General features: G+C 40.0%; 1 protein-coding gene across 1 annotated transcript; it reads right to left on the bottom strand.

The window, feature by feature from the left end:
- Positions 1-8489: 8489 nt before the first annotated feature.
- LOC117654630 (uncharacterized) lies at positions 8490-9917 on the bottom strand. The gene is made up of 2 exons (XM_034401404.1): positions 9818-9917; positions 8490-9082 (listed from the first exon to the last, which is right to left on the bottom strand). Exons 1-2 carry the CDS (start codon positions 9915-9917, stop codon positions 8490-8492), a joined length of 693 nt encoding a protein of 230 aa, XP_034257295.1.
- Positions 9918-14275: the final 4358 nt, after the last annotated feature.

Here is a 14275-nt window from a genome sequence, read left to right as displayed (position 1 = left end):
CAGCTGAGTTGCCTGATCGTTTTTAAAAAATGCTTTGAAAAGTTTCTCTGACGATCAGGCAACTCAGCTGCGATCATCAGAGAGACTTTTAAAGATTTTTTTCTGCAACCTCTTCCGGGGAAGAGGCGGTTAAAAAAATGCTTTGAAAAGGCTCTGAGATCCCAGCTGAGCCATGCGATCATCAGAGGCTTTTTTTTTTTACTTTTAAAAGCATTTTTTGGCGGAAGAAGTTGTAGAAAAAATGCTTTTAAAAGTTTTTTAAAAAGCCTCTGATGATCGTGCGGTTCAGCTGGGCATGGTGGGGGGGGCACAGGGATTTTTGCTACCGGTTCTCCATACCACCCGCTACCGGATCGGGAGATCTGGTCCGAACCAGGAGCATTTCACCCCGGCTCACACATTATCAGTAATATTATGGGAAATATTGTAACATTTGGTTGCGTACATATTTCTCATATGTTAATAGCTCTAGTGTTCTTATTGTTATGAGTGTCAAGTAAATGAACCTATATACATGTGATCTACAAATCATAAATCCTGAATTACCTTCTACTCAAATTACACTACACAAGAGTGCAATATGTTATGTAATGCTTCACCAAACAGCAACTAGTCCATGAGAAAGAGTTTGTTTATTCATGTCAGAAGCATCACAATTAAAATAAGGCATACTATATGACATAAAATTTAAAATATAAAATACAAGATTAAAATATTTACAAATTAAACAGATCTTGCCCAGAAACTAGCAACGTTAATTGTGTTCTATCATGCTGTCATGAGATCCTTAACTGTACAGTGATTGGAGCACAAAGGGCAGGTATACATATGTGTTGTTTTCTGCATGTCACCACAACCACAAAGAGCAGGAGCAACTGGATAGTCCCATTTGTTCAGAGTGTTTTTGGATCTAGTTGTACCTGCGCACACTCTGTGTGAAAAGAATGATTTCCATTCTTCTCAGCTTTTGCCAGACCAAAATGCCAGCTCCTCTGTTGGTTCTATCCAATATCAGTTCTTTATAGCGTGGATCTTCTCATAGATCCACTCTGCTTTCAAAATCTTCAAAGTCTTCCATCGATCTAAGGAAGCTTTTCCTGGATTTTGGTCTCTGTTGGGCTGGTTGTAGGCCATAGAGAGGGTGTTTCTAGCTGTTTTAAGTCTTTTTCTGTATGCTGCTGCTTCTATGCGAAGGCTAGGCAATGCCAGCTAGATAGTAGATCTTATCTAGAGGGGTAGGTTTAAGGCATCCGATAATAATTCTGCTAGCTTCATTCAAAGCAACATCTACTCTTCTAGCATGGTCTCATTTATACCAGATTAGGTAGGCATATGCTCCTGCTGAGTAGCAAAGAGATAGAACTGCTGTCATAAGGACCCTTGGTTTGGCACACCAGGCAGAGCTCATTAATTTACTGAGGATGTTATTTTGTCTCACCTTCGGTTTACTGTTGGTACAGGACTGCTTATATGTTAGGGCCTTATCTAGTAACCCCTAAATATTTAGAGCTATACTCCAACCACATTCCTTTTCATATAATATGCACTTTCCTAGCAGCCTGTTTATTGCGAAGATGGATGGTACATGGTGCAATCCAAATTTTTTTACTACCGGTTCTGTGGGTGTGGCTTGGTGGGCATGATGTGGCTAGGTGGGTGTGGCTTGGTGGGCATGGCAGGGGAAGGATACTGCAAAATCTCCATTCCCACCCTACTCCAGGGGAAGGATACTGCAAAATCTCCATTCCCACCCTACTCCAGGGGAAGGATATTGCAAAATCTCCATTCCCACCCCATTCTGGGGTCCGCCAGAGGTGGTATTGGCAGGTTCTCTGAACTACTCAAAATTTCCACTACTGGTTCACCAGAACCTTTTTTTTTTTTTTAATTTGATTTATATGCCGCCCTTCTCCGGAGACTCAGGGCGGCTTACAATGCGTTAAGCAATAGCCTTCATACTTTTGTGTATTTATACAAAGTCAGCTTATTGCCTCCACAAACTGGGTCCTTAATTTACCCACCTTTGAAAGGATGGAAGGCTGAGTCGACCTTGAGCCTGGTGAGAATTGAACTCGCAATAATTGCAGGCAGCTGGATGTTAAATGCTGCCTTAGGAGGCATTAGCCTCCTACGCCACTCAGGCTCCTTTCAGAACCTGCTGGATTTCACCCCTGAAACATACCTGGGTTTTGCTCAATTTGGTCTTAACTGGTTATCCCAAGAATATCAATCCAGCTCTACCAAGGCTTCAATTAAATGTTCTCAAATGTTTAATCAATCAATCTCCTCAGCGCGGGTAGTGATGGGAGCAGCATGGCGCTCCCATGTAACACCGCTCCTGCGCAAGCTGCACTGGCTCCCGGTGGTCTTCTGGGTGCGCTTCAAGGTGTTGGTTATCACCTTTAAAGCGCTCCATGGCATAGGGCCTAGCTATCTCGAGACCGCCTGCTGCTACTGACGACCTCCCAGCGACCCGTGCGCTCCCACAGAGAGGGCCTCCTCAGGGTGCCATCAGCCAAACAATGTAGGCTGGTGACCCCCAGGGGGAGAGCCTTCTCTGTGGGGGCACCTCCTCTCTGGAATCAGCTGCCCCCAGAGATAAGGAGAATCCAAGACCTCAGCGCCTTCCGCCGTGCCCTTAAAACCCACTTTTTCCAGCAAGCCGGGCTGGCTTAGGAAGAAATTTTTTAAAATTTTTAAATGTTTAATTGGTTTATGTTTTTTTAAATTTTGGGCCAAATTTATATAGATTTTAATTGTTTTTAATATTTGTATTTCATGTTTTTAATTCTGGCTGTGCACCGTCCTGAGTCCTCAGGGAGAAGGGCGGTATATAAATTGAAAATAAATAAATAAATAAATAAATAAAATGTTTTTCCCTGTACAGCCATTGCTGTACAGAGAAAAAGGGAAAAATGAAAAAGGGTGTAAAAAAGCAAGATGGTTGTAACTTTGGCATTGTTTATCTTGAAAGGTTACCTGCCTCCTAGTTCAGTTATGGTGTAAACTATTAATAAACCATGGTAAAGCTTGAAGATTTTTTTTCTACAGGATCCAATATAAACTATTCATAAAGTAATGAAACAATATGCAAATGATAAAAATCATAAAGTGGGCCCAATTATATAGATATATGGCAACAATGATTTATATGGCCCAAAGCAAATCATACAATAAGACAACATGTGCTTTATATTTAAAAAGCAATAAAACCAAACTTAAATTAAACACTGCTTTCACCTTACATACCTAGGAGCAAAGTAAGAAAAAAAGAATTACTTAATGTGATAAGATTCTTTCTCAAGTTTCTCAAATTTATCTTAAAAATCAAATTATGACTGATAAGTAATATCATTTCGCTGTAAGCTACATTGAGCTTTTTAGGAAAGGGAGGATATAGGTTTAACAAACAAATATACTGTACCTTTTAAAACTTTAGCTCCTTGGCCTATTGAATGTAATAGTTTGCCTGAAACTATTTTTACAGTCCTGGAATATATTAAAAATGTCACCTTCACTTAGGGATGGGTTTAGTCTCCTTGTTGAGTAAGCACACACAAACACACATGCAATTATACACACACAGTAATCTTGGGCTAAAGATAATTTTTGCTCCTGTAAATCTGACTCACCATATATGTTCTTGGGGAGACTGCTCAATTAAATCTTTTCCCCACAATGATTTCCCTTCCCTTATAGGGAATATTAAAATATATATTTATATATTTTTAAAATAAATTTAAATATTAATATAAAAATGTAACAGATCTTGGCAGAGAACATACCTAATAAATCATTACTCCTGTTTGATCTTATTAAGGTACATCCTTTAGATTGCTAAATTTTATATGGGTTTGAAAAACATGCATTTTAAAAAATGCATCTGCATTTTAATTTGTTTTCCTTCCTTTTTACTGTTGGACCTATGGCAATAATAATTTGATTATTTTGAAGATATATATTTAACAAAGAAACAAAATACTCATATATTTTCTGTTGGTAGTTAAGATGTTTAACTTACAAAATTGTAGGCTTCTTGACAGTACTTTTTATCTTTTTTATTTATATATTTTTATTTTTCTCAACTAATGAAAATTATGGAGAGATTTATGTATCATTGTAAGTTCACTTTGACTGCAAAATATACAACAACATACTTAGGCTTTTGATTAACTAATACCAGGAACCCCAATAGTACAAACCCATTTTGCAAGGTTTGCTGAATTATAAATCCCAGAATCCTCAAAGTGATTGAAGTTCAGGCTAAGTAATATATTGTATCTTGATACCATTGGTTCTTCATCTTTGGTATAATAGATAAAATAATAGATGTAGAAAAATTGGGATCAGTAGCTGTTTATTTTCCTTTTGTTTTAAGTTTGTTTTTCCAAGTTCTTTAATATTTCACAGCTTTCTAAGCAGCATTGTATTATATTTAACTTGCTAAAATAGTAAGAAACTTGCACATTTTATATCCCCATTTTTCCCTGTTGTGGTTGCTACTGAATTTCAAAGCACTCTGAGGGTGTAGGTTATGCACTTATTAAATTTCCTTTTTTCCAGTAGGAAACAATCTGAATATTAAGTCTAATCTATGAACCATTTTCCCACATGTAATTTCCATATCTGATGCCTTTCCCTTCAGGTCTCAGCACCTTTTGGAAGTACGGTAGGAATTATAGAATGTCAAATTATTCTATAAAGTCAAGTGATAAAAAATACTTTGGTGTAATGAGCACTTCAACATGAGCACACAGTCAAAGTAATTGACCTCATGGGATAAACCAAGGAGTAGGTTCTCAAATATAATGTGTATCATTATAATGTATGCCATCATTTTAGGCCCACGTCTACTGTACCCCTGACCCAGGTAAACCTGGCAATTTCTCATCTCTTATTCATAACTCAAATCTTCAACATAGAACTACTGGAAACTTCCTTCTTTTTAGAAGAGTAGATAACTGAATTGTTTGTATTCTTCCTATTCTTTCAATTCTCTAAATTCATCTTTCCTTTTTCATGCCAATGTTATTAAGTTTTTAATTTTTCTTAAGTTCAAGATTCATAGCAGTTAATTTGGAAATTGAATATTGACTACAGAAATATTTGTCATTAGAAGTCTATTTGGTATGTGTTATCAGTAAAAAAAACAAACAAGCATTTGCTTCAGTATAATGGTGCAAAGGTGCAATTGAATAATTTAATATAGCCCGTATATTAAATATCTGACTAAGCTTTACTAAGCATTTAGGGCTCAGAACTACCGTGTTTTCCTGAAAATAAGATTGGGTCTTATATTAATTTTTGCTCCAAAAGACGGATTAGGCCTTATTTTCTGGTTAGGTCTTATTTTTGGGGAGTATTAAATGCACCCCTCTGGCTGACTGGGGCTTATTTTGGGGTTAGGTCTTATATTATCAGCATTCTGAAAAATCATGCTAGGACTTATTTTCTGATTGGGTCTTATTTTCAGGGAAACAGGGTACATTTGTCATTTGCACATGTCAGGCAGAACGTAAGTGTTTAATTGATCAAGAATGATATATTTAGTATTTTGAATCGCTGTGTCTTAAATGTTATGAGATGCAACTGAGGTCTCATACAGATCTCTGTTTTGGGTCAGGAAAATTTTCTATTATAGATTTATAAAATGTTAAAATTGTCAGAAGTCCTCTATCCCAGTTTATCTACTTTTATGTTATCTCATAAACAAATCAGAACTAAAATTTTGTCTTGAGGTAAATTGAATCCTCATTGTAGGTTACATTCTATGATTTCATCATTGCTGTTCTAATAATGGTTTGTCAATGGTTTCACTATGGGATTTTATTGTTTTAGTATTCAATAATATTCAATAAGAAGATTCTATATTCTTTACTTTACTTTATTCAAATTTCTATACCGCCCTTCTCCTTTCGGACTCAGGGCGGTGAACAGCCAAGATAAAAACATCTATACAAAACATCACAGTTAAAAAATTCTGTAAAGTAATGATTCATGCAAGCAACTTAAATAAATTTCATGTTCCTATAGTTCACCATACCAACCCAAATTTGGGTATGCTACTAATTTGACATGATTATTAGATTAAAAAATATTTTAAAAAGATATTGACGAGTCTATCTTAAAAACTTTCACAATGTAACTTATATAAGACTATTTGAAGTATGCTGAGCATGGTGTTATCTTTAGTCCTATTGTACTGAGGGATAATTATCAGCTTAGTTATTCTCCATTATTCTAGTACCATGTATCAAGTATCATGTTTAACATCTGTTCAAATCTGAATGTTGGCAAACTCCTCATGGTAGGTTACATACTATGATTTCATCATTGCTGTTCTAATGATGATTTGTCAATGATTTCACTATGCAAATTTCTTATTTTAATATTCAATGATTCATAATAATATTCTATATTCTGTAAAGTAATGATTCATGCAAGCAACATAAAGCCACCAAAAGTAGAATAATTATTTTTCATACTGTAAAGACCATAGAAATTTCATCACATTATAGATACATATTCATTCCTGGTAAAATAGCATAAAAGATAGACCACTTGAGTCACAGAAATTGAAGCATCAAATAATCCACTACATTTCTTATCATCTCATATTTTGGTGTAGAAAGCATTAAAAAATAATACCTTGCTGAATGTCTTCTGGGAGTTGTGTTAGGGGTATTTCAAAGGATTTCACAAGTTAACTGCATGGACACTTGTTGCTTGTCTGCCTTTCCTGGAATTCTGCCAACAGAATTTTTTTTTTTTAATGCTGTCTTTTGTAGTGAATGGGAAAATTCCAATGCCAAACAGTTAAGACAGGAAAGAGTTAAAAGAAGTAAGAAACATTTAGTTTGATCTGAACATTATTTTGAACTTTGAGATTTTTGTTTGCTTTAGTTTTTGTTTTTATCCTTCACTATTTCCTTCTGTCTGGTGTATGTGCTGGACTAGCAGCAACTGAGATAATTCATTAAGAGGCAATTTGTGTATTTGCAGTTCTTATTTCTCTTTTTATGTTTAGCTTCATCTCTGGTTTAGATTCTTAACCTTTGTATATAATAAAGACTTCCATTTATTCATTTCATTTCATCTCTCTTTTTCTGAAAATATTTTAATTTTATTACATATTTCTTCATTCCACTCCTAGTTAGATTACATAAAATGAAGGGAGGCAGAAGCAGGAAGCTGAGTAGTTTATTTTCTTGAATAAACCAATGAAGAGAGGGATTTAAGCAAAATAAATGAATGGTGGTAATATAATGAACAAATTTTCCACAAGAATGTTCAAGAGTGTTGCGGCTATTGAATCTACAAGCACCTTCATTGCACCACATAAAGTTCATCATTTCATGTCTATTTATATACAAGTACACACCCATTACAATCTAGTATCATCATACCCAGCATGGCATAACCCTTCTCTAATGTAAAGTACAGTGGTCAAACTCATGTTTAAAGAGCTGACTGTGAATTATGAGAAGTGAATTCAACACATCTTGAGAACATCAGTTTAGGGAAAGCTGAAATAAATAATACTAGGAACTTGTTATGCTGAACAGGCAAGAATACTAATCTTGTAAATTAAAAATAATCAGATTGTCAACCCTGGATTACATCTTTTACTTTGGATCTTTAGGGCTGCCACATTTACTGCATTTAGCCACAGATATGATATACAGTATATTGTAAGATCATCTGAGATAGTTTTGGGCTTGTAGATTCTATAAACTAGGGTATGATTCTATGCTTCTTTGAAGGCTGGATCCATTATCTATCTATCTTCTTCTAGGGAGAACATGGATCATTGGTTTTAATATAAGAGGTGCTTTCTTGAAGAATATGCTATGACAGTTGCACCATCCTAAAGATATGAGTCAAGACTTGAATCATCCACCCTTGTCAACTCCCATCTATTCTAATCTTTGTTGGGAAGATTTTAGGTAAAGTGCTGGGATATAAATTGTAGAATATACTACAAGAAAGGTTGGTCCTACCTGAACACTCTTTCTCATGGCGCTGGATCAGAGAATGGGTGTTGCTCTCTCTCTTCTGCCTGGAGACTGAGCCTATTATCATTTTTGGCGGTGCCTCCTTGCCTGGTGACTCTCCAGTTCGGCGAAGGCATAGCAATGATGAGACTTGTGATCTGTGAAAATAGGAGCCCCTCCCTGAACAGATGCTGGGCGGGCTGGATTCTCTCATCCAGCACCCTGAGAAAGAGTGTTCAGGTAGGACAAACACTCTTTCTCCATGGCGTTGGCAAGAGAGTATCCAGGACTGGTACTTACCAAAGCCGGCGTGTTCTATGGGCGGGAAGCAATCTGGTCCTCAGTCACCCTTCAGTGTGGACCCTCTGGAAGAGTCACCATCCAAAGGCAGGATCAATTCCTGGGCCCTATGGAACCAGGAATTCACCTTGGGTATGAAGGAGGGGTGCAACCACAGGACCACCCTGTCCGGATGGAATATGCATAAGTCTTTCCTCATAGAAAGGGTTGCCAGTTCCAAAATCTGGCCGATGTAATGGCCACAAGGAAGGCCACTTTACATGTGTGGAAGCGCAGCCTGGCCAATCTAATTGGCTCAAAGGGTCCCCTGGTGAGGGTATTCAAAACCTTCATCAGATCCCAGATAGGATATCTGTGGACCACAGGAGGCCTCAAATTGGTAGCACCCCTGAGGAACCTGTGCACGGTGGGATGTTTAGTGAGAGACTCCAGACTCCCACATGACAAGACTGAAGACAGTGCTGCCACCTGTCTTCGTATAGTATTAGGTGTTAACCCCTTGTCCAATCCATCCTGGAGAAAATCCAGGATGTGAGCCACGGATACCGAAGATGGATCAGTGCCCATCCTGGAGCACCAGGTGCAAAAGACTCGCCAGGTAGCATCAAATACCCTATCGGTGGATGGCCTCCTAGAGGCCTGGATGTTCTGGATGACCCTGGAGGAAAGATTGTCTTGACTCAGGATCCTCCACTCAATTGCCAGATGGTCAGCTGGAGTCACTGTGGGTCTGGATGGATTAGAGCCCCCTGGATGAGGGAAATCCTGTCCGGAGGAATCCTCCAGGGCTGGACCACCGACAGGTTGACCAGGTCAACAAACCATGGTCTCCCGGGCCAATGGGGGACTAATAGTAATATCTCTGCCCTTTCTGTCAACACCCTCCTGATCACCGCTGGGATTAGAGGAGGGAGGAAAGAAGTACAGAAGCCCCCAGGGCTAGGGGGTGCGGAGGGCATCAACCCCTTCTGCCCCCAGTGATGCAAACCTGCTGAAAAACCATGGCAGTTGAGTGTTGCCAGGTGTCGCAAATAAGTCTAGGACTGGCACACTGAAGCGCTTTGTCAGGTCCTGAAACAGGGTGGGATGCAGGCGCCATTCTGAGGCAGTCTGCCTGCTCATTTTGCACCCCTGAAATATGATCTGCCCTTATGGACAGAAGAAATGTCTCCACCCAGAGCCCCAGATGTTCAGCCTGCTGCATGAGAGACATTGAGTGGGTACCCCCTTGGCGATTGATGTGGGCCTTGGTGGCCATGTTGTCCATTAACACCAAAAAATGTTTTCCAGCCACAGTACTCTGGAAGTGCCTGAGAGCCAGGTGTACTCATCTGAGCTCCAGCCAATTGATGTTGTGGCTCAGGTCCATCTGAGTCCACCGGCCCTGAGCTATCAATGATTGGAGATGAGCCCCCCCAGCTGAAGAGGCTGGCATCCATTGTGATGACTAGACAGCTGGGCTCTTTGAACAGGCATCCCCTGTCGATGGCCTGGGACATCCACAAGTGGAAGGACCATAATACCTTCTGTGGAATCCTGACCCTGAGATTTGAATGGCTCCTGCCTGACCTTTGGTAAGGCAAGAGGAACCACTGTAGTGTCCTGGCATGTAGACATGCCCATGGTACGATGGAAATACAGGACACCATCTTGCCCAGGAGTTGGAACAGTAGAGACAGAGATAGTGTACCTTCATTCTGGATGTGCCTCATTAAGGTCCGCAAACTGTCTCGTGTGTCCGGTGAAAGGAAGACCGTGCACAGCGAAGTGTCAATGAATGCCCCCAGATGTAGTAATCAGGAAGTCAGTGAGAAATGACTTTTTTTGTGTGTTGATTGAAAAGCCATGGTCCTATAGTACCCTGATTGTCATTTGTAGATCTTCCTCTGCCTGGGGCTCAGAGGAGGATTGGATCAGGATGTCATCCAGATAACACTGGATCTTGATCAGTATAGACCACAGGTGGGCCGCCAACGCTGTCAATACTTGGTGAATATCTGAGGTGCCGATGATAGGCCGAACGATAATGCTTTGTATTGGTAGTGCTTGTCTACATAAGAGAACCAGAGGTACTGCTGGTGAGAAGGCAGAATTGGTATGTGCAGGTACACCTCTGTCAAGTCTATAGAGGTGAGGAAGTTGCCCCTCGGATAAATCTCCAATATTGACTGGAAGGGCTGCATCTTGAAATGTTGGTAGGTGAGGTATTAGTTCAGCTGTTTTAAATGTAGAATCACTCTCAACTCCCCTGAGCTCTTTTGGAGCAGGAACAAGATTGAATAAAATCATCGCCCCCATTGCTCCTGAGGAACCAATTGAATGGCCTAGATATCCAGCAGATGCTGAATTGCCATTTCCATCAGGCCTCTCTTTGTCGTGTCCCTTGACACAGGGCAACGTATAAACAACATCAGGGGTGTTGAGAGGAATTTGAGTGCCAAACTGAACCTCACTGTGTTGAGTACCCAGTTGTCCGATTTTATGGCCTCCCAGAGCAAGGAGGTCTGATTAAAAAATGACGCGGCAATTGATGCCTTAATGACCCAGGCAGGTGCTTGGTGTGCTCTGCGAAGAGCTAATTCCACCTTTTTGTCTTCTGCCTTAAGGCAGTCAATTGTGTTGGTGGGTATAATAGTGTCTGAAGCAAGAGCAGTCACCGGCCCATCCACTGTCAGGATCTGCAGGACCTCTGAAATGTCAGGGGCTACATTTTAAAGGCTCCTTTCAGTCTCAGTCGGGAGAATCCCCATTCAAGGACCCCATTGCCTTTGGATGACATCCAAAAAGAGCTTGGGTGAAGGAATGACTTTAGCAGTAATGGTCAGCTCTGAAAAGAATATATTTATTTATTTTATTTTATTTTATTTTATTTATTTTGTCAATCATATGTAACAGGTAAAAGTATAAACATAATTTGGATACAGGAAAAGAGTAAGTAATATGACCTAAATCTGTTGGTGCCCTACCTGTCTCTGGAGCAGGATCACCGCCCAGACTGGCTGTGCAGTAATGATTTGAAAAGGTCAGGCCCTCATCGTCTGACATATTCAGTACCTGGTCCTCCTCACCAGATGATTCTTTACTCTGGATGGATGGATCCTGAGGATGAGTCTGTTGGAAGTTGCCCCAGGGACCCTGTGTTATGGGTGCCAGGTGCTGGACCTGACTCTGGGGAACAGGTCATGTCAGGGATCACTGACTCCCTTGCTGCAGGCCTGCAGCTATCCCCTGCGCTATTGCCTGGGAAATTACCAATTTTAGGTGATCAGAAATCTCTGATCCAGTCTCTTTCCTAGGGCGCAGCCCGGTAGCCGTTGGAGTGAATGATGCCTCAGGAGCTAGTCTTGGCCTTGAAAGAGGCACTTGACTTCCAGTACCAGTTGCAGACTGGTACCAAATCTGCATTGGCAAAAACCTCAGCATTTCCAAAAGCCTCCAATGGAATAGGAAAAAGCAGCTCTCTGGCGCCATCTAGCAACCAAGCACTATAACAGGCTGGCTGAGAGAGGCTTATGTTGTTGCAAGATTGCAACGATTGCTCTTCAAATGGGTGGGAAATGACAGCTCCTCCCTGGGGAGCGTTCCCAGAGCCCTGCAATTTAGCTGCCTTTTCAGCATTGGCCATTTCCCTCTCCATGGCCTTTTGTTACCTTCTGGCATCTTTTTCTGCAGATGCCTTCTGGCATCTTTTTCTGGCTTCTTTTGGAGCCCCTGCCGCTTGGATGGGTAGAAACATAGCTTTTGGGCTGCGCTTCTCTGACAGTAATTTCCTGGCTGAATGAGTTCTGGGTGTCACTTGGGAAGGGAATAGAAAATTCCCTCTTATCCCCGCCAGGCTGCTGAGACTGGTGACTGGGAGAGGGAACTGTGGCCACTATTTTTCGGCATGGCAAGGCAGACTGGTTCTTAAAAACAACTGTTGCGGTGGCTTTTCAAGTAAAGGAGATTGTGTTAGCAGTTGACAGTATGTCCGGGTGAAGCTGAACAGGGACTGAGCAATGTGGGAAGATGCCTGGGGCCTCGGCTCAAATTTTTGGGAGCTGGATGGTTAGTCTAGCCCCCCTCCACTGACACAGGAATGGCAGGGACCTTGGCTAATTGCTGGCCAGAGCGCCAGCTTTCTGGCGGACCAGAAAGCTGCATGGATTGCTTGTCTGTGATCAAAAGTCAGTTATTCCCCTTGCTCACTGTTCTGATGTAAATTGGAGCGAATCCAGGAATCTAAATTGAGTAAGTGGTCATGTGTCTCATCTGGCTGAAGACTGAGCCAAACTGGGGAGTTACCAGGCAAGGAGGCGTTACCAAAAATGATGACAGGCTCAGTCTCCAGGCAGAAGAGAGAGAGCAACACCCACTCCTCCACACCTATTCTCTCTTCCCAGCGCCATGGAGAAGTATGTGGATTTTTTCAGTTGGGTCTCAGACTTGGGCCTGAGATTGAAGCTACATTATTCAGTCTGTTGAATGGCCTATGGCTATAGTTTTCCTAAAGTTTGCATCACTTGCAAATCCACTTGGATTTGATAGCACTGTTTTAAAATGGTTCCACTCTTATCTAGTAACCAGTTATAATTTACAGTACTATATGAAGAAAAATGATGCTGTTGGTCACTAATTTTGAAATGTCATAGATCTCAGATTCCTTTCTGTTCTGGTTTAACCTCTAAATAATTCAATAGTTTTGAAATGAAGTCCAATATGCTGAAAGTACCAAGCTGAATATCATAACTCTAGGCTGAGGCAAAGATGCAGTGGATGTTTTGAATAAGTCCAGACGTGAGGTTCTGGATAAAAAGAAAAACATGTGAAACTTAACATAGCAAGATAGATGTACAATTTGGTCAAATAAAACTTTGATCAAATAAGAAATTAATTAATCCATACCAGCAAATAACAGATTAATTAATTCAACGTCGAATACCAACAAATAAGAAGTACTCAACTATACATCTACAACCTAAACCTAATCTTGCGTGGCTTTTCTCCAGTAATATTACACTACTAACCAGAGCATTCAAAACATTTGCTAGACCAATTCTCGAATACAGCTCATCTGTCTGGAACCCGCACTGCATATCAGACATTAATACAATTGAGGGTGTCCAGAAATATTTCACAAGAAGAGTCCTCCACTCCTCTACTTGAAACAGAATACCTTATGCCACCAGACTTGAAATTCTGGGTTTAGAAAACTTAGAACTACTTCAACTTCAGTATAACCTAAGCGTAACTCATAAAATTATCTGCTACAACGTCCTACCTGTCAATGACTACTTCAGCTTCCACCACAGCAATACACAAGCACACAATAGATACAAACTTAAAGTGAACTGCTCCAAACTCGATTGCAGAAAATATGACTTCAGCAACAGAGTGGTCAATGCCTGGAATGCACTACCTGACTCTGTGGTTTCATCCCAAAACCCCCAAAATTTTAACCTAAGACTGTCTACTATTGACCTCACTCCATTCCTAAGAGGACTGTAAGGGGCATGCATAAGAGCATCAGTGTGCCTACCATCCCTATCCTAATGTTCCTTTTTATTTGTATTCATTTTATGCATTCAATTCACGCTTATACTGATATATATTATCTAATACATATTTGACAAAATAAATACATAAAATAAAATATAATTAATTAATTAATCAATTTAAAATGACTGGGCAATTAAAGAGCTTTATGTGATAGTTTTTTTAAAAAAGGCAAAATATTGACACATTTGCAACTTTACTATAATCAATAGCTGTTCATTTTCACTTCTGTAGGATTTGAAGATTACAAACATATAACAAAATTCATATGCCTGATTCTATATTAACAGCCCAGTTTCTAAGCCATTGTAAAATCAGTAAAAACGATGGAAATGAGAAGAAAAGAAAAGCATTTTAGAGAAGATCTAGTACTTCTGAAATTTCAGGTATATATTTCTTTGCTGCATATTACCATGGCAACTAAGATCTAAGATTTGTTTGACATG

Source organism: Pantherophis guttatus, chromosome 8 (genome assembly GCF_059756535.1).
Source record: "Pantherophis guttatus breed Tessera chromosome 8, ASM5975653v1, whole genome shotgun sequence".
Classification (NCBI taxonomy): Eukaryota; Metazoa; Chordata; class Lepidosauria; order Squamata; family Colubridae; genus Pantherophis; species Pantherophis guttatus.
This window is presented reverse-complemented; position numbering and strand designations above follow the sequence as displayed.

Bases quoted from the DNA above. Each gene is read 5' to 3' on its own strand.
- LOC117654630 (XM_034401404.1), bottom strand. From the start codon at position 9,917: ATGGGCATGTCTACATGCCAGGACACTACAGTGGTTCCTCTTGCCTTA. The intron at 9,083-9,817 runs GTATTATGGTCC...TCGGTGGTCCAG, and splicing joins GGGTCAGGATTCCACAGAAG to CCCTGGAGGATTCCTCCGGA.